Genomic DNA, 21932 nt, shown 5'->3' on the forward strand with positions numbered 1-21932 from the left:
TTTTGTTCAGCTGTTTGTGTTAATGAGTTGACTACTGCTTTGTCAAGGGAACAGGAGGCATTCATTACTTCTTGTGTGTTGCCATCCTCCTCCTCTCCACTCTCTCTTTCCCTCTGTCTACCCTCCATTTTTTCCCTCACCCCACCCATCCGCTAATGTCTCCACATCTCTCTGCAGGATTGAGCATGAAGCCGGTGACGGGCTGAAGTTGATGAGAAGCGGCGTTGTGAGCCATCCCCAGTCTCCCGTGCGCTCCGAGAGTCTCTTTACATCTCACTGAATCCAGAAAGTTAACAGGCCCTGGCAGGCATCTGAATAAGAGGGAGGTGCGGCTCACATTTTTCCAGTTAGACTCTCTGTTTTCACGTTGTAAACACTGGGGCTTAATTGGGCGACCGGCCAGTGAACAGCTTGATTTTCATCAGGCAGTTATTGATGCTCAAAACTCAGAGCCTCCGTGCACGGGGCCTCATAAATCAGCCGTACGAGGAAGGCATGAAGATTTGAGGTGGAATTGAACGAGAGGTGAGTCGGGGGGCACCGGTCGAGCATTGTGTTCTACTACTGTAGCTGTGTCTTTTGTATTGTTTTGTCCTAATTAGAGGTTCACAAGCGTAGATGAGGCAAAACACCTATTACTGGATCAATCCCACCATTCATTAGGTCCTTTAACAGTCTTGAATACTTTGCAGTTAATGAACGAATGCATGAATGGAGGCTCTGAGGCCGGAACGCTGCTTAATGAGACTGTTTTTCTTTTTCAGAGCTAATAATGACAGAGCAATTATTCTCCTGTACTTATTTGCTGTGGATTTAAAGGCTCAGGTTTTTATTCGTGCACAAACCAAAGCGAAGAATACACTCTGGAACGGGCTGGCCAGCAAATGTAGATGTGAGGTGAGGATTTTGATCTGATTTCAGATTCGGATTAGATACAACTCCTTTGTTATGGTTGTGATTTTATTCATGCATTAGTTCTCCTCTCCTCTCCTGATGTATCTGGTAAATACACTGATCATGTTGTGGCAGATCCGAAATTAAACTCCTCCATTCACATTATAATACTGTCACATAAATCAACCCCAGGGACCATTTCCTGCCAAATGTCAAATAACATTTATCTAAAAACACTTTTTTACTCAGTGGCATTTTAAATGAAAGAATCTCGCTTGTAAACAATTATTTACCCTTTGTTGCCTAATGGTACTTAAGTAAACAAGTAAGGAACTAATAACTCTACTTCTTCCACCAGGTATGCTGCATTTTTTTCTTCCTGCTCCAAATAGATGCCTTTATTTTCTATTCATGATTTAAGGCCAGATAGGAAACAGAGTTAGATCTTTGCCTTGTGCCAGCCGGGCTATTTAATGCTCTCTGCATCTGCTGAAGTACAGAGAAGTCCTCAGGAGCCATTTAGATATGAGAGCTGACATATATATATATATAAAAGTGTCTCTCAGGGCTACAGTGACCCGAGGGAGCAGCTCAGCAGAGAAATTCTTCTGTACTTTTCTCTCATCATTTACAGGAAAAGCAGTGTCACATGCTCAGGGTTTCGTTAGACGGTCTGGTCTACAGAGGATTTCCATGATCAGCTTCAGCTCGTTCAGCCCGTATGGCTGTCACCTAGCAACAGAGCTGCAGGTGGACATGACAAGAAAGTTTTAACGCCCCTTGGTTTTTTAACATAAGCGTTGTTTTGAGTTAAAGCCTGATCATCACACATCAGACGTCTCATCAGTTACCAATGTCATTAGAAAAGTAATCGTCTCTGAAGCAAATTGAATCCCGGGATAGATTAATAAACCGGAAGGGATTTTCCTGTTGAAGCCTTCATTCATCGGGGATGGAACAACGCATTTGTTGGCCACATTTGAAGGAGCCTTGGAAATGGGTCCAGTCGTGTCGCTGTGGTCGGTCTTGAAATGCAAACGTCCTGAATTGAGACAGACCCAAAGTGTCACAGGGTGAGTGTTGAGACATTTCTACCTCAAGTTGTTGAGTAAACACGAGAACAAGATGGTCAACACCAACCGAAATTTGAAAACACATTTCTCTGATCAGGTTTTCTTCCTCTGCAGCCTCACATATAAACCAATGCCTTCTTGCTGTTTTGATTGAAGTTGGCCACCGAGCCGAGACATTGATCAACAGAGATGAGAACATTTGAGACATGCAGGGAGCAGATTAAAGCAAACCCAGATTCAATTACAGTCATGTGGAGGCAAATTGAGGTTGAATAATGTTTTAAAGGGAAAGTGGTGTTTTCCTCACTGTTGAATTTTTTCTCATTGAACTTAAACTGAGAAATTAAGTGTCTGCTTCAGTCTGATTTTAGTTTATTATTCTACTTAGACGGCTGGGACATCGCATTAAAGTTCCTGGGGTAAAAAAGGGAAGGGGATTCTTCTTGTTATCTCAGGTTATTACACAACATTATTTTTATGAAACAGGAGTGGACGTCAGGGTGGCAAGATGATCCAGAGGTCAGGACTGTCACCCACAGTGAGAGGATTCACCAGACCAGTCTTTTGATGTGGTGTTTGTCCAAAGACATGTAGACTGGGGTTACGTTTATTGGAGATTCTCAATTGAGAAAGGGAATGGTTGTTTGTCTCTGTTTATTGGCCCTGCAATAAGCTGGTGACCTGTCCTCCTCTTGCTCAATATCATTTGGGATTGGCTCTAGCCTTCCACCCTAATCCTCAAAGAAGTGGTATAGAGTTTTTGCAGTTTTTGTGCTAAGCTAATGCTATAGCAATTATATTGAATTGGATTGCGGCAAAGAAATACTAGTACTTACCAAAATATCACACAAAGGTGCAATTTTTTTCCTTTAATACATATCAATATTACTATTTACACGTTTCTTATTGAGTCACATGATTTTGTTTCTATGTCCATGTTGGCAAAAATGACTAAGATGGGAAATTCCGGGAATGTCTGATTTTGCGCTTTCTGCATTTGGACATACTAGGAAACAAAGAGGAACTTAGAAAATCCCCAGAAGATAAAATTAAATTGAAGTCATTTCTTTACTGAAAGCTGACAGTATCACTTTTATTTATTTATGCTGATAAAACATCTGTTGAAAGAAATGTTGAAAACATGTCATGTGAAAACTATACTAAGATTATGACATAATTAAATAGCACAGACTAGCATCATCGCTGGCACATCGGAGTCCTCGTGAAGGCCCAAACGTTTACATGCCAACCAACAGCTCTTCAAAGAGGCCCTCTCTGTTTTCAGTGCAAGATGAAATTCCTTATATAGACAAACGTGTTTCTCCATCTGGGCTGTTTTTCCTGTGCTGGGCCCAAACATGTTACCGGACTGAATCACAGCTAAGGTTTTTCCCTGGGGGGGGAAGCTTGTTGTATTAACAGGCTATTTCTGGATACTTGTCAGATTCCACTACAGCAAACCTTTAGTCACTTTTTATTAGCACTTACGCTCAAAATCTCACAGGCTGCGCAGTCACTCTCACATGTTTCAGGGGTTGCATATAGAACCAGTGGCTCAGAGTGATTTTTAATGTCCTTTCAGACAACCCAGTGATTCCATGAATCTAATGCTACTGGTAATGTCACCTCCACTTTTTTTCCCTTTGCTATCATGGTCGTATGATCAGTGATTCAGTTTGAGCTTAATGGTCTTTCCTGCAATTTGTTCAGCTATAGACGTGCTCTGGATGAAGGGATATATTGTCTCAGCCTTTTTCCATATAGGTGAGCTCAAGTGAGAATGAAGTTTCTGTATACCAGATGGGAGCTACGCCTATTATAGCACAGGGTCAGCAGCGTGTAAACGGAGAGAAAGGTTTCCATGGAGGAAATGAGACACATATGAGGGTCAGTGCTGTGTTAGTTGAACATAATTTACCTTTGGAAAGAAGGGAAGGTATATAATGGAGTCCTTATAATGTAACAACAAATCACAGTGTCCATCAGGGGAATTGCAAAAAAAACTAAAACATGATGCTTTTCTCCAGGAACTATTGCTCATTTATTCTGAGCAGTATTTGCCTGATGTTTTTGTATCACAGAGATCTGAAAAGGGTTCATTGTTGTAAAGCTTTTACAGATCGTTCCTCGTGTCACTTCAAGGCTGAAAAAACATCCAATCCAAGATTTCTCACACGACTCCTGCATGTTAGGTCCTCGCAGGAAGCAGATTCACACCGGGGAAAGGTGAACGTCTGCAGGTGCATCAGTCAATGGAGTATATAGTAGAATTGTTTTCATGTGAAGTACTGCAAAGAAGTATTTGCATCAAGGACAGTGCTGCTACACTGAGGTCATTAATCAACACTTGCTCCAGGTGACTGGACAGCGCCTCAAGAGCAGCTGGGATGTAGTTTCACTGAGGAGCACGACAAGCCCTGCCAGTCAAACAGCACCCTCTGTGCCCGCTCACTGTGTGTGTGTGTGTGTGTGTGTGTGTGTGTGTGTGTGTGTGTGTGTGTGTGTGTGGGCGGCAGGTTGCTGTGTGTCTAGGGCTCAGACACACCTGCAGACAGGGCAAGGCTGATCTCATCAATTTTTATGTAACTGTGCCCCGTAGCTACAAAGTGTGTTTTGGTTTATGATGACAGAAAATGTTTCCATCAATACTGTGGCTGCAGTAGATGAATGTGAAGCTGCACTGGTCATTTGATTCATATTTCCCAAGAAAGGACATGTCTTGTTTTACCCAATATTCTTGTTTCACGTTTTAAATATTTTTACTCCACCATGAACAAATTACGAAAAATCAAATTCATAATGATAAAAACTAAAACAATGTCTGCATTTTATTTTCTACAGTATAAACAAAACTGCCATCATGAAACATTTTTAATATGAAATTGAACCTGATATTTTAACTCAATGATGCAGACCCACTTTTTGAGGTTAGGGTTATCAGCCCATATCAAACTGTTTATAAGTACACATGAACAAATTAACTCAGGACTTCCCTCTTTCAGGAGAGAATACATCCAGTGTAATTTAATATCAGCAGAACGCTTTTTTCTTCTTTACTCCTCCTTGAAGAAAAAGCCTCTTTTGCTTGACTGAACTGAAAGGGTATTGACCACACTGCCACAGGCACAGTCAGTGTGTGTGTGCACACTTTGTACGATCTCACTCTTTCATATCTCGCCTGCATGTGACTCTTTCACCTGGTGGTACTTACCAGACACACACACACACACACACACACACACACACACACACACACACACACACACACACACACACACACACACAGTTTTCATTCCCCGCTTTACTCCCATCGTGGGGCTCTGTGATGGGTGGAGTGGTGTTTGGTTTAAGAGGTAATTTAGTGTTATTATACAAACTGTTGCAACTAAAGCCTGCAACTTATTCTGGTGTTGCAAGGCTTTTAGGGCAGGCCCGGTAGCTTTGCTTTTAATACCCCTCATGTGGACATTATTGTGAGAAACCTTTAGTCATCTCATGGCTTGATTTCCTCATATTCACTTTGCCCGACCTTATTTCTCTGCCTGACATCACTCAAGTGCTTGTGTGAGCAAAGTAAAGCGACCGCAAGAATCCAGCGTGCCTTACAGGAAACGCATAAGCACAGACAGAGGGCCCATTCTTACACTAAGTGGGCAGGGTGCGATGACGTCGTGACCAAAACACACACACACACACTCAACTAGGGACAGGGGAGGGGGGGCTGAGGAGAAGGAGGAGTGGGAGGAGGACGGGAAACGAGGGTAGAGAGGGAAACAGGAACAGAAAGTGAAGACATGTCAAGATGTCTGGGTGAGGGGGACCAGAGCAGAGCAGCAGCCAGACGCCAAAACACCGAAAAACCCTCCAGACGCCTGAGCAGCTGAGTGGATTAGACATGAGAGGAGACCTGACCTGCCACTTCACAAGTGCCTGCAGGGTAAGGTGCCACTTTCAAAGAGATCTTTAGCGCCAGCCAACTTCAAATACCTTGAATTCCCACTGAGTGGTTCATAGAAGTTGGCGATGCTTTTTTTGTTGTTGTTGTTGTTAGACTGGAGGAAATGAGATAAAGTTGCTGCTGTGCTGTGACAGACTCAGAGAATGTTGTTCTGGCAGTGGTGACATTTGACAGGATGTTTGACAAGTTGGAGATATAAGCTGATAAGTTTCTTCCCTCTTTGGAGTCCTACACAGAGTGTCAGCAAAACTCAGTCTTTAGGGTTATTTTCTTGAGTTTAAATATGAGCTCATGAAAAGAAACTCTATGTGTTGACGTTTGTGACAGAAGCTGTGAAGGATAACTTCCTTGTGCTCTGCTCTATGAAACTTCGTAAGAATAAGGACCTTCGACTCAAACAGTTTTGAGATTTTTCCGTTTCATGATCGTCCTCCTCCAGCTCTTACAGGAGGAATGTCCTCCACTTTGCTCATCTCACTCAGTCATGATCGAGTTGATGCAAGTCTGAACTTTAATGGGCTTGCACACTTGCACACTGTGCAGAGCTGCACTCCTCCAGACAATCCAAAAGCATATATGCATCCGATTAACAGCTGCACCTAGTAAGATAACTCCATTTTTCTGTAAAAAGAGAACAAACGGCTGCGGTTCATTGGTTGCTGACTCAAGTCGAACTGAAACGTGTCCAAGTTCAGTGTGTTAATGCTGTGTGATGAAGGATCTGCTGTGAACGTGTGCCGGGGGCTAGTCATTAAAGATTCCTGCCATGCCTTCTGTCACAACTTTGTCTTTTAGGTCACCAGTGTCCCTGAAAAAGCAGCGGGGGCTCCTCGAGTGCAATCATAACATTTTTCTCAGCCCCTTCCTGGCTTTGTGTGCCCCAGAAATGGCCTTTCCTGCATATGAATGGCTCCAGGAGAGCACAATGTCATGAGAAAGTAACGTACCCGTGCAGTGAGAATCTTGGAAATGCATCTCAGTGAGAAAATGTGAAGCAAGGAAATGTTTAAAGCCCAGAGCGTCGTTTTAAAGCGTATACGAGCCCAACTTCTGTAAAAACAGGACAATGTTCTGACATCTGCGGCTCTGTGCCTTTGCTAAATGGTTAAAACCAAACTCAGGTCATCAACAGTTATAGTCTAAACCCCCATAGTAACTGTCACAGTGCTGCAAATAGCCTGCTGAGAAAATAAGAATGGCTAGAGGAACTTTGTCAACCAATTGTGACAATACAATATTATAATAACTAGTGAGGCTGCTGTTTGTATGTGAGCATATAGATATGAGGGGAATGATGTTATATTTTCTTTATTTCCTCTGTTGGTTATAGCGTGAATGCTGAACCCATAACTCAGTTTAGAAATAACCTAGAGTGATCTCATTGTGTCTGGCAGAGACTTCAGATTATTACAACACCTAGTGACTTATCCATTCCATTTAATGACACATTGTTAGTCATTTCTTTAATATAACCACCCCTCACCTCGGTGCTGCTACTTTTCAATAAACCCGTTGTTCAGTGACTTAGTCGTTTGTCACGTTGACAGTGTTTTCATAATGTGAGGATGTGAGGATCAGACTGCACACAAGGGCACCGCAGCTCAGGCCGGCTCATCACAACAACACGTACCGACACTGTGGCAAAGTGGCTCCTGACAACGGAAACAGAAACAAATGAAAGTCTAGTATCTTTCGAAATTTCCATAAAAATTGGAAAAAGAAAATGTGAATGAATGCATTTGCATCGAGATCAACAGTTGGTGCAGCTTATTCTAGATTCAAGTGCCACTAAATCATTGAAAAGATGAGGGCTTGAATGACAGTAAACAAGTTTCTGGACTTTGTTGCTTTCACACCTTTCTCGTTTGTTTCAACCTTTTGTTGTGAACCAAAGGTGTGTAAGGTTTTTTTTGTTTGTTGTTCAAAATATTAAATTCCCTATTTATTTAAACATCATTATTATGTGCAAATTGAAACTTCACATTGAAAATATTATTATTAATGCCAGACGTTGTTGAATAAACATTTTCATTGTGTAGTCAGCTTGATTGCTTTTACACAGGGTGTGAATTGTTAAACTTCCTTCTCTACATTGACAAACAATATAGGGTCAAATCAAACTTATTGTATGGTATGTAGGGTATGCAATAAGCATGAAGCATGGATGTGTTTACGTAGAAGCTGCATTTTTCTTTTTTTGGTTTCGGTTTTGCAAATGAGACAGAGGGACTAACCCGAACCCTATTTGCAGCAGTTTATTCTAGATCCCTTCAGTTTTGAGCTCTCACTCTGAATCTTGCTTCTCAGCTCTGAGCGCTCGGCTTCCTGTTTAGGATGGGAACGGGGGGGAAGTGAGCAGGTTGTTGCGGGTAAACCAATTTCACACATGAGGCGCAACACGCAGCGACAGCCACGCCGAATGTGCTCGCTCTCCACTTGCAGGTGCATCTGTCCCCTATCGCGGCTCAGACGCAGCCAAACGAGAGATGGAAACGCTCCTGCAACTAGAATCTAAAGAAGCGCTGCGGCCGTGAGCTACGGAGACACAGAGGGACACACTTGAGAAGGTCTTTAGAGAAACTACGGTTGTTTTAAAAAGCTGCTGCTTCAAGGCCTCACACCTAATCAAGCCGTCTACACACCGGGAATAAAGGAACAATATCTGCATTTATTTCTCAGACTGACTTTTTCTCTTTCAGACCTACTTCACCAGATAAAGTGCCTCACCTCGTGTTGAGCCACTAAAGAGAAGTTTTCATCCAAGGCCTGAGGACAATGTTGCAGTCAGACACTTCTGAAAACACAGGTAAAAGGAAGAGTCTCTCTCCTCCAATGGGAACCATTAGCTGTGTATTCAAATATAGCAGGTCTCTCTCAGGCCTACCTCTCTCCCCTCTCTCGTTTTCTGCCTGACACTCTGTCGCACTCCCCTGTCTCAGCGGGACTCTTAGAGAGATTGGTTACCTCCATCTCTGTCTCTTCTACCCTCAGACACAATCTTCCTCCATTCCTCCCTCTCCCTCCCTTCACCCCCGTCCTCCACAGTGGGACTCTTAGAGAGATCTGCACTGAATCCTGAATGACTCCTCTGCAGTATTAATGAGGGGAGAGCTGGAAAAAAAAAATTGAAAAATCCAAAGCTGACATTGACGCGAAGGGGAAGAGCAAGAGTGGAGACGTTAGAGACAGAGAGAGATGGATGTAGTGGAGGCAGGGAGAGAAAAGAGGGAGGTTGGAAAAGCAGCGGTCTGCTGGAAAGTGAATTTCTGTCCACGTTCACTCTGTCTCTTTTTTTTTGTTTCAGAGACGGGACCAAAGTGAAGCACCTCTTCACAACTGGATTAATCTAAACCAAGAGCAAGAGGACAAGAGTTGACTGGAGAGGACGAAGACCAACAAAAAAATACGTTGAATGTCAAGCGGCAATAAAAGAAGGCAAACAAACTTGGCTGCAGTTGTTGGCTTTTACCCTGAGATCAAAATCATCAGATTTCAAAGAGGCCCTCGTATAAACAAACACGCTTTTGGTCTTTTGGATTGTTCAAAAAAAAAAAAAATACTCCAGCCCTCGTTGAAGGAGGCGTCTACAAATTCATCTTCCTCTAATATGGGCCTCATCAGATACTGCTGCGTCTCAGGGAAACTATCTGAAGGCAGATGAGAAGATGAGAAGTACATGAAAGTTCAGAGTCGAGTCACCAGAGATATCTGACCCGACAGCTGTTGGACTGCTGAACAGTGAAACGTCACATCTCACCACATGAAAGGACTTTTCACACAAATTAACACCATATCTTAATTATTGTTGGTATATCCAGAAGCCTTTTTATGCTCGTTTACTATCTCGTAAACTTCAAAACTCTCCAGAAGATCCATTAAAAACTTCCACAGACTTAATTAAAAAGCTGTCACAGATCTGTATCCTGAAGCCATGGATGAGAAAATTGACAGCATTCAGGATTTCTTCAACCAAATGTGGAGGTTCACCACCGACAAACACAACCAGGGGGTTTACAACACCGTCTGTCTGGTGGTCCTCCTCACGCTTCCCCTGCTGGTCCTCCTCATTACTTTGGTGGTGTGCTGCCACTGCTGCTGCTGTCGCCATGCCAACGGCTGCTGTTGCTACCGCAGATACGACATAGCAACTGCAAGGTCGGAGACGAAGAAGAAGAAAAATTCGGCAAATACAGACGACTTGTGGATTTCTGTTAAGGCGGGGTCGATGACACCTGACAGGATCCCACTGGACATGGTGTAGGGATGAATTTTTCAATTTTTCTTTAATTGCTGATCCTGGGCCAGTCCGTGCAGCAGAGCCAATCAAGTGTCGCAAAAGTCATCGCACACTTGAAGGAGGCTGGGGATGCTGTTTAAACTGATGGGAGGCACTTCACATTGTAATGGGCACAGATTTGGTAGAAATATGTAAACAGTGCAGATTGTTTTTAGTTTGTGGGGATTTGATTAAGTTGTTTACAGCTTTTAGTTTGAGCTTTTTGGCGCCGTGCATACAATATACAGACAGGCTTTTATATATATATATATGTAAGCAACAAATGTGTGTGTTGGATAGAAAAGAGGCAGTGTGTGTGTGTGTGTGTGTTCGGTGTGTGTGTGTGCGTGTGTTTGTGCGTGTGTCTGTGCGTGTGTGTGTGTGTGTGTGTGTGTGCGTGTGTGTCTGTGCGTGTGTCTGTGCGTGTGTGTATAGAGTGTTATTGAAAGCGCTTTGTTCTTTGAGCCCCCATGTGAAATTCATTGCATCTGTATTTGAGAGAGAGCCACTTTAAGGTCTGCCCAGCATTCACATGGCTATAATACTGTTTACTTTTCACAATGAGGCTGCGCTGTAGAGCCGTGATTCACTCGCACTTTCAGAATGAAAATGCACTGATGTCCAAACTGTCAAACTCAAAGGATGCACAAAGAAAATTATACTTTGATTTGTCTCCTAATTTTGCGTTATTTGAGTGATATGATACAATTTGGTCCACGGGAGAAGCACTTTTATTTTGTTTTTGAGAATGTTTCAGTATTCAGGTCAGGTTTACCTTGAAGGCACAGTTCTTATCAAAGGATTTAAAAAAGAAAAGCAAAAACTACATTTAAAATCTGTGGTCCTTCCCAAAGTGTCTGACAGATCTTCCAGGTCACTGATCAACACTTGGAAAAATCTGCGTTTGCATCAGAGACAGGAACGTGTTCTGGGCCTTTATTTATTCAAAGTTCACTGCTGAAGTGAAATCTAGTAAAAGCTAATGACTAAGTTATAGTAAAACTTATTTCTCAAATTTAAAATGCTCTTAAATTAAAGAGAGCTCTATAATCATATATATGATAATAGTAAAATAATAGGATCGATAAACATTTTCATTTCATTTGAACTTTTAATAGGAAGCCTCACTTTTTCAAGTAGAAAGAGATAGCAGTAGCTATTAATTGTGTGACTCTTTATGCAAGGATCGGTGTGATATGGTAGCTTGTCTTATCATTCTACTGTACCTCTGATGGAGGAGGACCAAACTGCTCAACAAAAGTGTCTGATTGTGGCCTGAGCTAAAGAAGTTTGAGTTTTGTAGTCGTCTCTTTGAAGCATTGTTAGTATCATTCTTATAAGTTAATAAATACAGGCCAAGGTATGTGTTTCCATGAATAAACCTTGTAAACACAGCAGCAGTATAATTACATTCAGCCGAGATACAAACTCAATGCTGATGTATTTCATCTGTAAGTCAAACTCTTCAATTATGCATGTAAAAATAACTCTCATGAGTAATGTGGTCAGGAAGAAGCATTCAAAGTCGATTTCTAAACTTAATTAACTTAACATTTTTTTAGAATATTCAAGAAGAAGCCCAGAATCAATCAAACGGTTTGATTTGAGTGGATGGTGCCCAAAGGCTCTTTTTATTTCTTTAAGGCGCGTGATATCTCAGAACCCAATTAGGCAGAAGCATCTCGGCAGTATCATCATCTTTACGAATGAGTTTACACTCGCGCTGAGTCGATTTATCTGCTCGAGTTCTGCTGGGAAATCAGGACCCTGCTCGAACACACACACACACTCCTCTGTGGAGAGTGAGGTTCTGCTCCATGTGCACACACAGTTTGGGTTTAATATGAAGCCTTGGCCCGTGAAACGAAAACAACAAAGTATCAGTAGCAATGCGTGGTGACGAAATACTGTTTCCTCCCACGCTGAGGGGATTGCCAGGAGATGATATCACTGACATGTTTAGCCAACACCTGAACATGTCATTGTGGTTTGTAATAGGTTTACAGAGTCTTTCATCCTATTGGCTGTGGTAGGCGTTCTCAACACCAACATGATAATAATAGCAAATGGGCAGATAAAAGACAGGAAATGTGGATTTATGACAAACTAGATGAAAAGAGAAAAGCTGTTGCCTCACAACAAAGACTGGAAACAGCTAATGTTCAATTGTGTAATTATTTAATCTGCAAAAACAGAAAGGACCTGTTTCGTAAAGGGTTATATTACCTCCTGTAAACCAACAAATTGTCATTCTTACTCTTTTTTTAGAACATTATTGCAGATTAAATAAAGACTACATGTTAATTGGTGAGTTTTAGAAGTGCCGGTATATGTGAGTTACATCCAGAGCCATAAACGCGCTGTTTCCTCTTCTGTTTCCACTCTTTGTACTGACTGACTGCGGGCTCCGACTTTATATTTAGCTCCTAAGAACCTAGAGCAGTTTCAATCTTCTCATCTAATTCTCGACAAGCCAGCGAATCAGCGTATTTCCCCAAAATGTCAAACAATTCCTTTTAAACCACCAGAAGAAGAGCTTTAACGAGAGATATACAAGATTGATTCGACTCTCCAGCCTGAGACGCTGAGGCAGGGAGTCGCAGCAGGGAGTCTCATGCTGGAGGATCTAAAACCAGACTGATCATTGATTTCAACATGGTTAGGCTGGTTGATATTAACATCCCATTTGATTGTTAATCCTTTTTGATTGGGTTTCCACATTATACAGTATTAGAATCTCTTCTTCTCAGTTTTCATTTCAGCCAGGCAGCAAAAGTGACAGTTTTCTGTTTCACTCAACAATTCACACACGAATGCTGATAGTTCCTTATAATTTATTCCTCTCTCCGTCGCCTCCCAGCAGCAGTCGGTTATTAGCGGACTATGAGTTACTGTTTCTCATTATCACACGTTTCACATCCACCAAACAGTATTGTATAAAATGTATATTATGCCACAGTGTTGGTAGCATTAATGTCCCCCCACCTCCCACTTTGCTTAAACGTGTTCACACATCATTCACGTTTTCCTTGTCGACACCTGTTAAACAGCATTTTGTAACATTGAGCCTCATCGTGTTTTGATTTCCCTCGCTTTGAACATTTATTTCCCAGGGTCTCTGTATCAGGAGGCAGCAGGTATGAAATATAAGATATATATGTTTTTCTTCTGGTGTCAGTTCGCTGCGATCACAGGGAGAGGAGGTGCAGGATTTGTCTATTGTTTGAACAGCAAATCAGCTGGATGTTTTTTTCATTTGACAGCACCACTTTTTTTTTATCCCTTCCTATTATGCATGAGATTTTGTATTTAGGACATGTTCCTGTTGTTTCCACACTTGAAAAAAAAATGCTGAGGTGATTATTATTTTTTTTTTGATGTGCCTGGCTGGGCTTTGTGTGTAGCTCTGCATGCATAATTTATCCTGACATATAGAGATGATAAAGGAGAGCAAATGTGGGAGATGACAGCAAATAAAGTATTTTTCTATCTTTGTGGAATCTCCTCTTTCTGTTTTCTAACGTTAACTGAAGTCAATGGAGCCTTTGAGTTTCGACATGAGCCAAGTGAACATATTTCACAGGCCTCAGACGAAACTCTCAGCAAAATGGGAACCGAGGCCCATGATCTTCTTCTGGACTGTTGACACACTGTACTTTTTGAGACCACGGGAACTGTGACTGTGACTAAAGAAAACAAAACAGCAAAGAGCTACAGGAGTTTGTGTTTGTTCTCATGCAGCGTGACATCTGCTGTGAACAGTTCGGAACATTAAATTCCTTTATTACCATAACATCCGTTTTTTATGGCAGTGAATACAGGAGGAAGTAAGTAAATCAAAGGGGCAGAGAAAGGTCTCTATGTATTAATTGTGTGAACAAACAAGGCTGAAGAGACAATATAATTAATAAGCACTGCTGCCTCCAGTGATCTTCATGAACATCTAATTTCCGTCATTGTTTTGAGAGCCGTAGCCGAGCGATCTTTGATGCAAGTAATCACTTTGGCCTGAGGATCAGTTCCTCTTTGACAACACTTACACTCCGACATCCACTTTGGGAAATTTGTTCCATCTCACGGATCCTGATTTTCAACCTGCATTAGACGCTCAGTGAATTAGCATAACTTTAATCCCATCATGTAAACAAGCTGTTTGTTTATTTCATTCTTTAAGGCCCAAGGACGTGAGGTGCCGCAACATATCGGTTCACTGTAATGTAGAAAGAAGGCAGCTATCTTAAATCAGGAAATGGGTTGGACTCACTGACTAACTTCTGTTTCATTGATTCATTGATGGGTTTGTGACAAACTGTAAACAATAAATACCCACTTCCACCATGTTAACAGATGGAACATCCACCAAACTAATAAGTTTAATTCTTTCATTTTAGGTAGTTCTTATCACACTGATAAACTTTCAAGAGTTAATTTGTCCAGTCTGGTTTTAATAGCAATGTGAGGCTAATGGGGTGAAACATCATGATTGACAGGTGAGACTGACTCCTGATTGGTTGAGGGTATATATCGTAGAGACATTGCTACTGTGGCTCCATCCCCTGATTGCTACTTCCCAGATGTGCCCCAAAATGTTCAAGATGGAGACGTTATATCAGGGATATTGAAGCTCCATTTATAGATAGTTGGAGGAAGTGGAGAGACATTGTCCATCTTGATATACAGTTTGTGGTCTGGACTATGAACAGGTCATATGTAGCTGTCAGCAAATCGGTCATCTACGTATGTTTTGTTTTTAGTAGTCTTTAGCAGACGTCTTCTCCTCCCTTCTCTTTGGCTACTATTTCTGTCTCTCCACGAACAGCTCACTCTCCACCCCTTAAAACAAACACTCCCTTGTTGCCACATTACCAAGTTGTGTCATGGAAAAAAAGCATCACGCTGAGGCCGAGACGTAAGTGACACCCCAGTGACACAGGCACACAGTACATACAGTATCTGCATGTCGTCAAGTTTGTGCTGTACCTTATACTGTACATACACACACACACAGGGAGAGAGAGAAAGAGAGGGAGAGAAAAGGGCAAACGTCTTCTCCCCTCTCTGTTTATCCTGGCACCAAGCGAACCGCTTTGCCTTGCAGAGCAACGGCAGGAACCAATCTCCTTAAAGTAATTCGCAATCACTGTGGCTGAAAAGGCCGTTCGCATCAATGAGCTTTTGTGAGACATTTCATTTCAAAGTTGAAATGAAAATGCTATGCTAGAAATATGTGCTGCCAAATTTTAGGCAGCAGGCTTCTCACGCTCTTATTTTATTTGGATGAATAAACACTCAAAAATAGTTTCTTTGTATTTCCTCATGGGGTCTCTGGAAGGATATGTATCGAGAGGAGAAGATTATAGATCGTGTCTTATATCTTATCTTTTTCGTGTGTGAAATGGGGTAATGTGCTACTCTTAGTCTCGCCATACTTTTTTTGGCAGCTGTGTCAAAGTGGCTCCATCCAGACAGCCGTGTGAGCTGTTACTGTCTACAGCTGTAGAATTGAGAAACTGTTGAGAAACCAGGCGTCAAACAGTCGGCAGTTCCTGAAAGTGCAATTGCGCAACTCCTGTATGAAAACACTGAGGAGGGTTACAGCAGCAATCTAATGCTAAGTATTATCAAAACAATTGTATGAGCAGTTTAACTGTAAGACCTCATCAAGTTTAACAAGAGCTGAATATTGAACGGCGAGAGAAACCTCTGTCTTGTTAGGAAACTGAGATGCTGTTGAAGGTTGACCTTGGGTTATGGACGATTTTGTTAAATGAATAATGCAGCTCAGCTTTGTAAGGAAACCTTGAAGAAGATCATTAAACTAAAGGTGTGGGTAAAGTCTGGATATCTTGTTCAGTATCCATGTAAGCAGAGGGATCTGAGGAATGTCGGTGTGTGGGTCCAACGCTGTGGTCACAACTAAAATACCTGGACAACCATTAGAGGGATTGTGATACAAATCTGTTCAATTTCCTCAGAGGATGAACCCTGATGATGGGAGATCCCCTGATTTATGGTTGGTATTTTGGCTTGGGTGAAATGGTCTTCTGTCCGTATAGAGTCAGAATGCTCTGGAATTTCTATCGTTAATAAAACTTCATCCCTCTGTCCGAAGACATTAAGCAAATATTTATTTGAGACTCTATGTCGACCATAGATGTGAATGTGACTGTGATGGTTGTGTGTTTTCTGTATGATGCCCCTGCAATACACTGGCAACCTGTCCAGAGATGTACCCCCCATCTCGCCCAATGTCAGCTGGGATTGACTCCCCCACTACCCTGAAAGGATAAGCACTATAGATAATGGATAGATAGATGGCTCTTAGTGTTGTTGATTTAAGAGACACAAAACAATTATCTCTATTGTCCCCATGGGGAAGTCTGTCTTGAATCCAAATAGAGCAACATGTTGTAGTGAAAAAGACATGCACCACTGTGTGTGGTAAAATATCTGGTCTCCAGCTCATCATTAAAAATCTGTGGGATCAAAAACAGACAGCTCCGTTTCCTCATTAAGTGTCGATATCTAAAGAAAATGTGTCCATGTAACAAAACCTTCATTTATCTATCGTGTAAATGTGCGATATGAATATAAATGAGCAGCTGTACTTCTAATTTGACAAAACTGAGAAAAACGTTTTTTTTATTCCTCAGTGTTGCTCCTCATTTGTGTCCTTGAAAAGCCTTTCTGAGTATCGCCCGGAATAAACCCTCATAACCCAAAGAAAAATGGCGGCAACTCAGGATTTATGAGGAGCGGGGGCTGTAAAACAGTTATGGCAGATTAGCAGGTTGATTGATGTCCTTCGTCCTTGTCACGTAAACCAACAGAGTTTGTAATAAAAGTGTAAAAAAATGCTTAATTAAGTAATAAAGCCAGAGTCAAACTATTACTAATAAATGTTGTCAGTTTTCCAGCTTGAAAACAAGACTGTGGCGATGCATTTCTACGTATGGGGCAAGCAAACGTGATTGTTGTTGACGTTTGACACGGTCACATCACATTGACGGATGTGTGCCGTCCTGATCACATGAATACAAAGCAGGAGCAATATGGACAATCTACACAGCCATCCACCATTATTCCCCAGCTTGTCCTACACAAGCTAATGTGATGTGACAGTTTTTGAGGAACAGTGGCAGTTTAATGTGTCACAGCCAGCCAGCTCCATAATCAATAGACTCAGGACGCTAACTTGCTAATCGTCTGAGCCTGATTGAAAACAAAACACACACTTTCCACTCTTTTATTTTTCAAACATTTATGTTATGATGAAAATACCACTATACACAGGCAAAATTGCTACTCAAGTTATTCATAGAACATGAATGTAACAAATTTAACACCATTATCCTAGGCTGCTGCCCCATGTTACAAAAAAACAAACTTTAAATGAATGCAATATTTTTATATTCCTTCCCCTTGCTATTCAAAAATTTCCCCGATACGATCCCATTAGGAGTCAGAGTGGTATAACAATTGCGTGATGGAGCCACACTAGCGAGGCCTCATTGATACATGCGCTCGACTGATTGCAAGCTCTTAATCATGAAGTTTTAAGCATTCATTTCAAACCAAATTACAGGAATTACTTGAACAAACAACAATGTGATAAGAACGACCTAAAATGACAGAAACTACCTTGAGAAAAAAGTATTTGAGTTGAACTTTGACTTTTTAGTTTGGTTCATGTTTCTTCCACTAAGGAGGCTGGGTTTATGACCTATACTTCATCCAGCCACCAGGAGGTGACAAAGACGCTTTGGCTTCACTTTTGGGGAGCTGTCATGTCGTCCATCTTTAAACACAGTCTATGGTGAAGACTTGGAGAGAGATTTTTCCTGTGTGGTCAGAGGAGCAAAGCTTGCAGCTACATGGAGATATATCCCAGTCAAGTGTGACGGCAGGTAAAAATGGCTGAAGACTTGTGTTGTAGTTTCAGAAGGGGGCGCTCTTCTATTTCTTAAGGAGGTTTGCGTTTCTGCTCTTCTCTCTGGCCAACAACGATCGCCTCTTCCTGCTGGACAAGGCTCCCAGAGGTCGGATCTTCATCTCCGTGAAGTCGAGGGACGTCAGGTGGCCCTTCCACGGCTCCCAGTTCACCCCCTGACAGCAAAGTAAACAGAGGAAGAGGAGTTTGGAATGAGGGGAGGAAGAGCAAGAAAAAATGGTTATCAAAGGAAATTTTGAGAAACAGAGAGTAGAGGCATGAATTGTCACATAAGAGGCATGCGGCGTGACGGACAGGCAGGATGACAAACAGTAATAAACACCAGCCTCTGGCTTTGGTTTCATGTGAGCACAAACTTGTTTTGACTGTTATTGCATTTCATCGACAAACACTGCAGGAGACATCTGCAGCGGCGATATTACGGATGAAATCACATCGACGACAGGCGTAAAAAATCCCCCCGTTATTTCCTTTAGTATCAGTCTTCCTTGGACATAATAACTGTTGTTCTCACCGTATCAGCCTGGAATAAAAAACACTTATGGTTTATAGCTGGTGTGAGAAATGTGCTTTCTTATCCTTGTTGATGGATTCAGGCCATTTCTGCCTCACCCCGACAATCCAGCACAAAACAACTACAAGTGTGGTGGTCTGAAGCTGCTTTTGATTGCTGACCAGAGAACAGCCTCCCTCTCTGCTTTGCTTTTGTCTGACTGTGAAGGATCTGGAGAAATGATCCTTAATAACAGTGATGCATCCTTTGATCATGATGGGTATAGCCGTGTTTCTTGTACAGCTGGTGTCAATCGTAGCAAATGAAGCAGTTTGTTGTGAGTAGTAGATGTGCAACTACTTATTTTGTATCCTTTAGCTGAGATGTTTTATTTTCTACGCAGTTATTTTGGGCAGGAGGAGGATTCAGAAGAGCAAACACTGAGATGAAAACAGCTTTAAGATCCACTCGCATCATCATCCATCACTATGAAAGACAAATGTGAAGTGTAGAGTGAGGCCATGATGTCTGACAGTCCCATTTCCAAGATTCAAAGACCGTTAACCAGTAAATTTGAGACGTGTCACAGCATAATACCATCACTGCCACCTACTGGTGTGAAGGCACACTAGTCCTATTTCTATACTGTGTTATCCAGTGGCAGTACAAAGTGAAAATGAATACACACACATGTGCTCAAGTTAAAATAGCACATCACATTTTCTAGTTTTAAAGTTTTAAAGTAAATAAGTACTTGATTTTAAATATACTTGCAGCATGTAGGATATTCCCTAATGCAACGGTCCACAACATCCTAATGACTTTGTCTCAACTGTTTTAAAAATGTACTGGAGTAGAAAGTTTAGATATTTTCTGATAAAGTGGAGTAAACGCGAAACGTGACAGAAAATAAATACATACCATACAATACAATACATGAAAAAGGTACTAAAGTACAGCAACATAGTAAATGTACTGGTTACATCCTACATGTAAGCCACTTGCTTATTGTGCATGTATGTGGTGGCTGAACTTTGCATGCTATGAAACTAACAATGTTTTTAATTAATGGCCTGATATTGGAGGGAATTATCACTGACTGTTGAAAAGCGATTAAGGGTTAATGTCTGGCTCAAGGACACTAGGGAAGGAGGGTGTGGGGATTGATCCACAAACACTGTGACCCGAGGATGAACCACTCTACTAGCTGCCTCTTTTTCACATGTTAAATTTCGTATTTTTTACAAAACCCATTTTCAAACCCACACTGGTAAATTTTGTCCTGACTGGGTGGAACCTCTGGAGAGCAAATTGCATTTTGCATTCACGAGCCAACCAAAAACCACGTACTCGGCTTATTAAATGCAGAGCTGCCTCCCTGTTCACTCACCAAACTGTGTCTGCTGTCTCCCCATTTGCCGTTCAGGTTGGCCAGGTGACAGTTTTGGTACCACCAGGCGCCGCGGTGGGTCAGGGCGCAGTTACCCAAAGAGACGTCATTATCCGAGTCGATAGTGGTCCAGGCTCGGCCTTGGTGGTAGGTCATGGCGTCACCTGGGGATTATCAACAACCGTATTAAGCACAGTTAAATCAGAACTTGATAAAACCGACTTTAGAATTGTTTAATACTTTAACAACATTTCAGAAACTTTTACTATATAGCTACTGTCTCTTGTCTCTTTTGAAAATAGGTTTCTGAAACAAATACCCCAAGAATTTGTTTTCCCAGCACCCCACAGAACAGGCGGCAGGGTGCCTGGTGCCTGAAACCCCTTTTTACTCCCACCTCTGTTTGTTTCATCGCCACCCCTGGCCTCTCTTCTTCTTCTATAACTCCTATTTCAGTGAAGTGTCAGAGAGAAAATGTGAAAAGCCGCACGTGTCCCCTGCTCAGTCTCAGCCTGTCACAGTACCTGTAAATGGGAACAGACTTTACGACCCACCTGCTGTGCCCCTGTATTCGCCGATGGTGAGTTTGAACTTCTGCTTGACTGCAGCGATCTTAAAGTTGTCATACACAGCGTAGACCCTCTCTGAGCCCAGGCCCAGGTCAAATCGCAGCTCGTACTGAGTTGGAGTGTTGGTGAGCTCGTATATCTTATCCAGCCCTGAGGGGAACAGACAAACACAGAGAATATGAAGGGGAGAGGAAAACGCTCCTTTACCGTTCAAATATATGCACGTTTCAAAAAAACACCCTGGGATCATCGGTGCACTCACCGATCCAGAACTCGTCCGTCATGTTGCCAAAACCTGCGATGTACTGCCTCCAGCGTTTCAGGAAGTCCAGCTTGCCAGTTGTACGACGCTGCAGCATCTGGAAACAGCAAACAGCGTGATGGTTGTTTCGCCTTTAAATGCAATAAGCTGCAATCTGTCCCACAACTCCAGTCCTACAACCCCTTGGTGATTTTTAAATCACTGATGTTATCTGATGTTTCTTGTGATTGTTTTTCAATTGTTGTAATTAAGTCTTCGGTTTACGTTTTGTTGTGTTGTATTTATTTGCTGATAATGATTGACTCCTGCAGGTCGGTATAGAACAACTTGTTCTATACCGACAGGCGGTCTTACTGAGAGATTTCAATGACTTGTTCTGACAGTTCAATGACTTGTCATTGAACTGTCAGTTACTGTCATTAAAAGTTGCTCCAGCGATTTAGTATTGCATTTCCAAGGTTTGGGGGACTAGATAATATACAGCTGTTTCTATAGGTTCCTTTACTATTTACTGATATAAAATCCCACATAACCCATGAAAAAGGTTTTAGGGTTAGCACTAGGGTCAATATTCTGAAACAATTTTGAAGGTACATATATTTTTTCCATTATTATAGTCCTGTAGTAGATCAGTAATCTGTACCAGCCAGCCGCCTCCGTCAGTGTCCATGTCGCAGAAGACCTCAATTGGTTTGGAGCGGTTGTTATTAATAAAGATGTTGTAGATTCCGCTTTCCTTATTTCCGTTCTTCATGATCTGAACGCAGTCCATGGGGAAGGGGTAAACGAGGCCAACTACAGGGAGGAAGATGGGATGTGAACACAACACTCAATATTCAAGATCATGTGTATCATGTGTTTCAAGACAAATGAAGCATCAGGACAGTGAAAAGCATCAATAACATCTGAGTCGGTGAGCACAGACCTGTAATAAAGATCGTCTCCACCACCTTACTCCTCCTGCTGCCTCTGTAGGCAATGAGGGTGACGATGTATCTCTTCCCCGTCTCCAGACTGGACACAGCAAAACTGCTCCCGCTGGCTCCGAGCTGCTTTTCAACAGTCT

The 21932-nt window shown here is 42.0% G+C and overlaps 2 protein-coding genes across 3 annotated transcripts in view; one reads left to right on the top strand and one right to left on the bottom strand.

Annotated features, from left to right (window-relative positions):
• The first annotated feature begins 5768 nt into the window (after positions 1 to 5768).
• Positions 5769 to 10518, top strand: LOC133018467 (uncharacterized protein KIAA0040). The gene is made up of 3 exons (XM_061084834.1): positions 5769 to 5904; positions 8625 to 8731; positions 9230 to 10518. The coding sequence occupies exon 3, from the start codon at positions 9857 to 9859 to the stop codon at positions 10184 to 10186; it is 330 nt and encodes a 109-aa protein (XP_060940817.1). The 5' UTR covers positions 5769 to 5904; positions 8625 to 8731; positions 9230 to 9856; the 3' UTR covers positions 10187 to 10518.
• Positions 10519 to 17471: 6953 nt separating this feature from the next.
• The window catches only part of tnn (tenascin N), a 34907-nt gene continuing 30446 nt past the window's right edge, over positions 17472 to 21932 (bottom strand). For both annotated transcript variants that reach the window (XM_061084579.1, XM_061084580.1), the window contains 6 exons: positions 21792 to 21930; positions 21510 to 21661; positions 20867 to 20963; positions 20590 to 20754; positions 20036 to 20199; positions 17472 to 18307 (listed from right to left, as the gene is read on the bottom strand). In XM_061084579.1, coding sequence (XP_060940562.1) covers positions 18158 to 18307; positions 20036 to 20199; positions 20590 to 20754; positions 20867 to 20963; positions 21510 to 21661; positions 21792 to 21930 — 867 coding nt within the window. In that variant the 3' untranslated portion in view covers positions 17472 to 18157. The remainder of the gene's footprint in view (positions 18308 to 20035; positions 20200 to 20589; positions 20755 to 20866; positions 20964 to 21509; positions 21662 to 21791; positions 21931 to 21932) is intronic.

The sequence above is a fragment of the Limanda limanda genome, chromosome 13, assembly GCF_963576545.1.
Source record: "Limanda limanda chromosome 13, fLimLim1.1, whole genome shotgun sequence".
NCBI lineage: Eukaryota > Metazoa > Chordata > Actinopteri > Pleuronectiformes > Pleuronectidae > Limanda > Limanda limanda.

What these genes read in the sequence shown, in the direction of transcription:
- LOC133018467 (XM_061084834.1), top strand. Translation starts at nt 9,857, where the DNA reads ATGGATGAGAAAATTGACAGCATTCAGGATTTCTTCAACCAAATGTGG.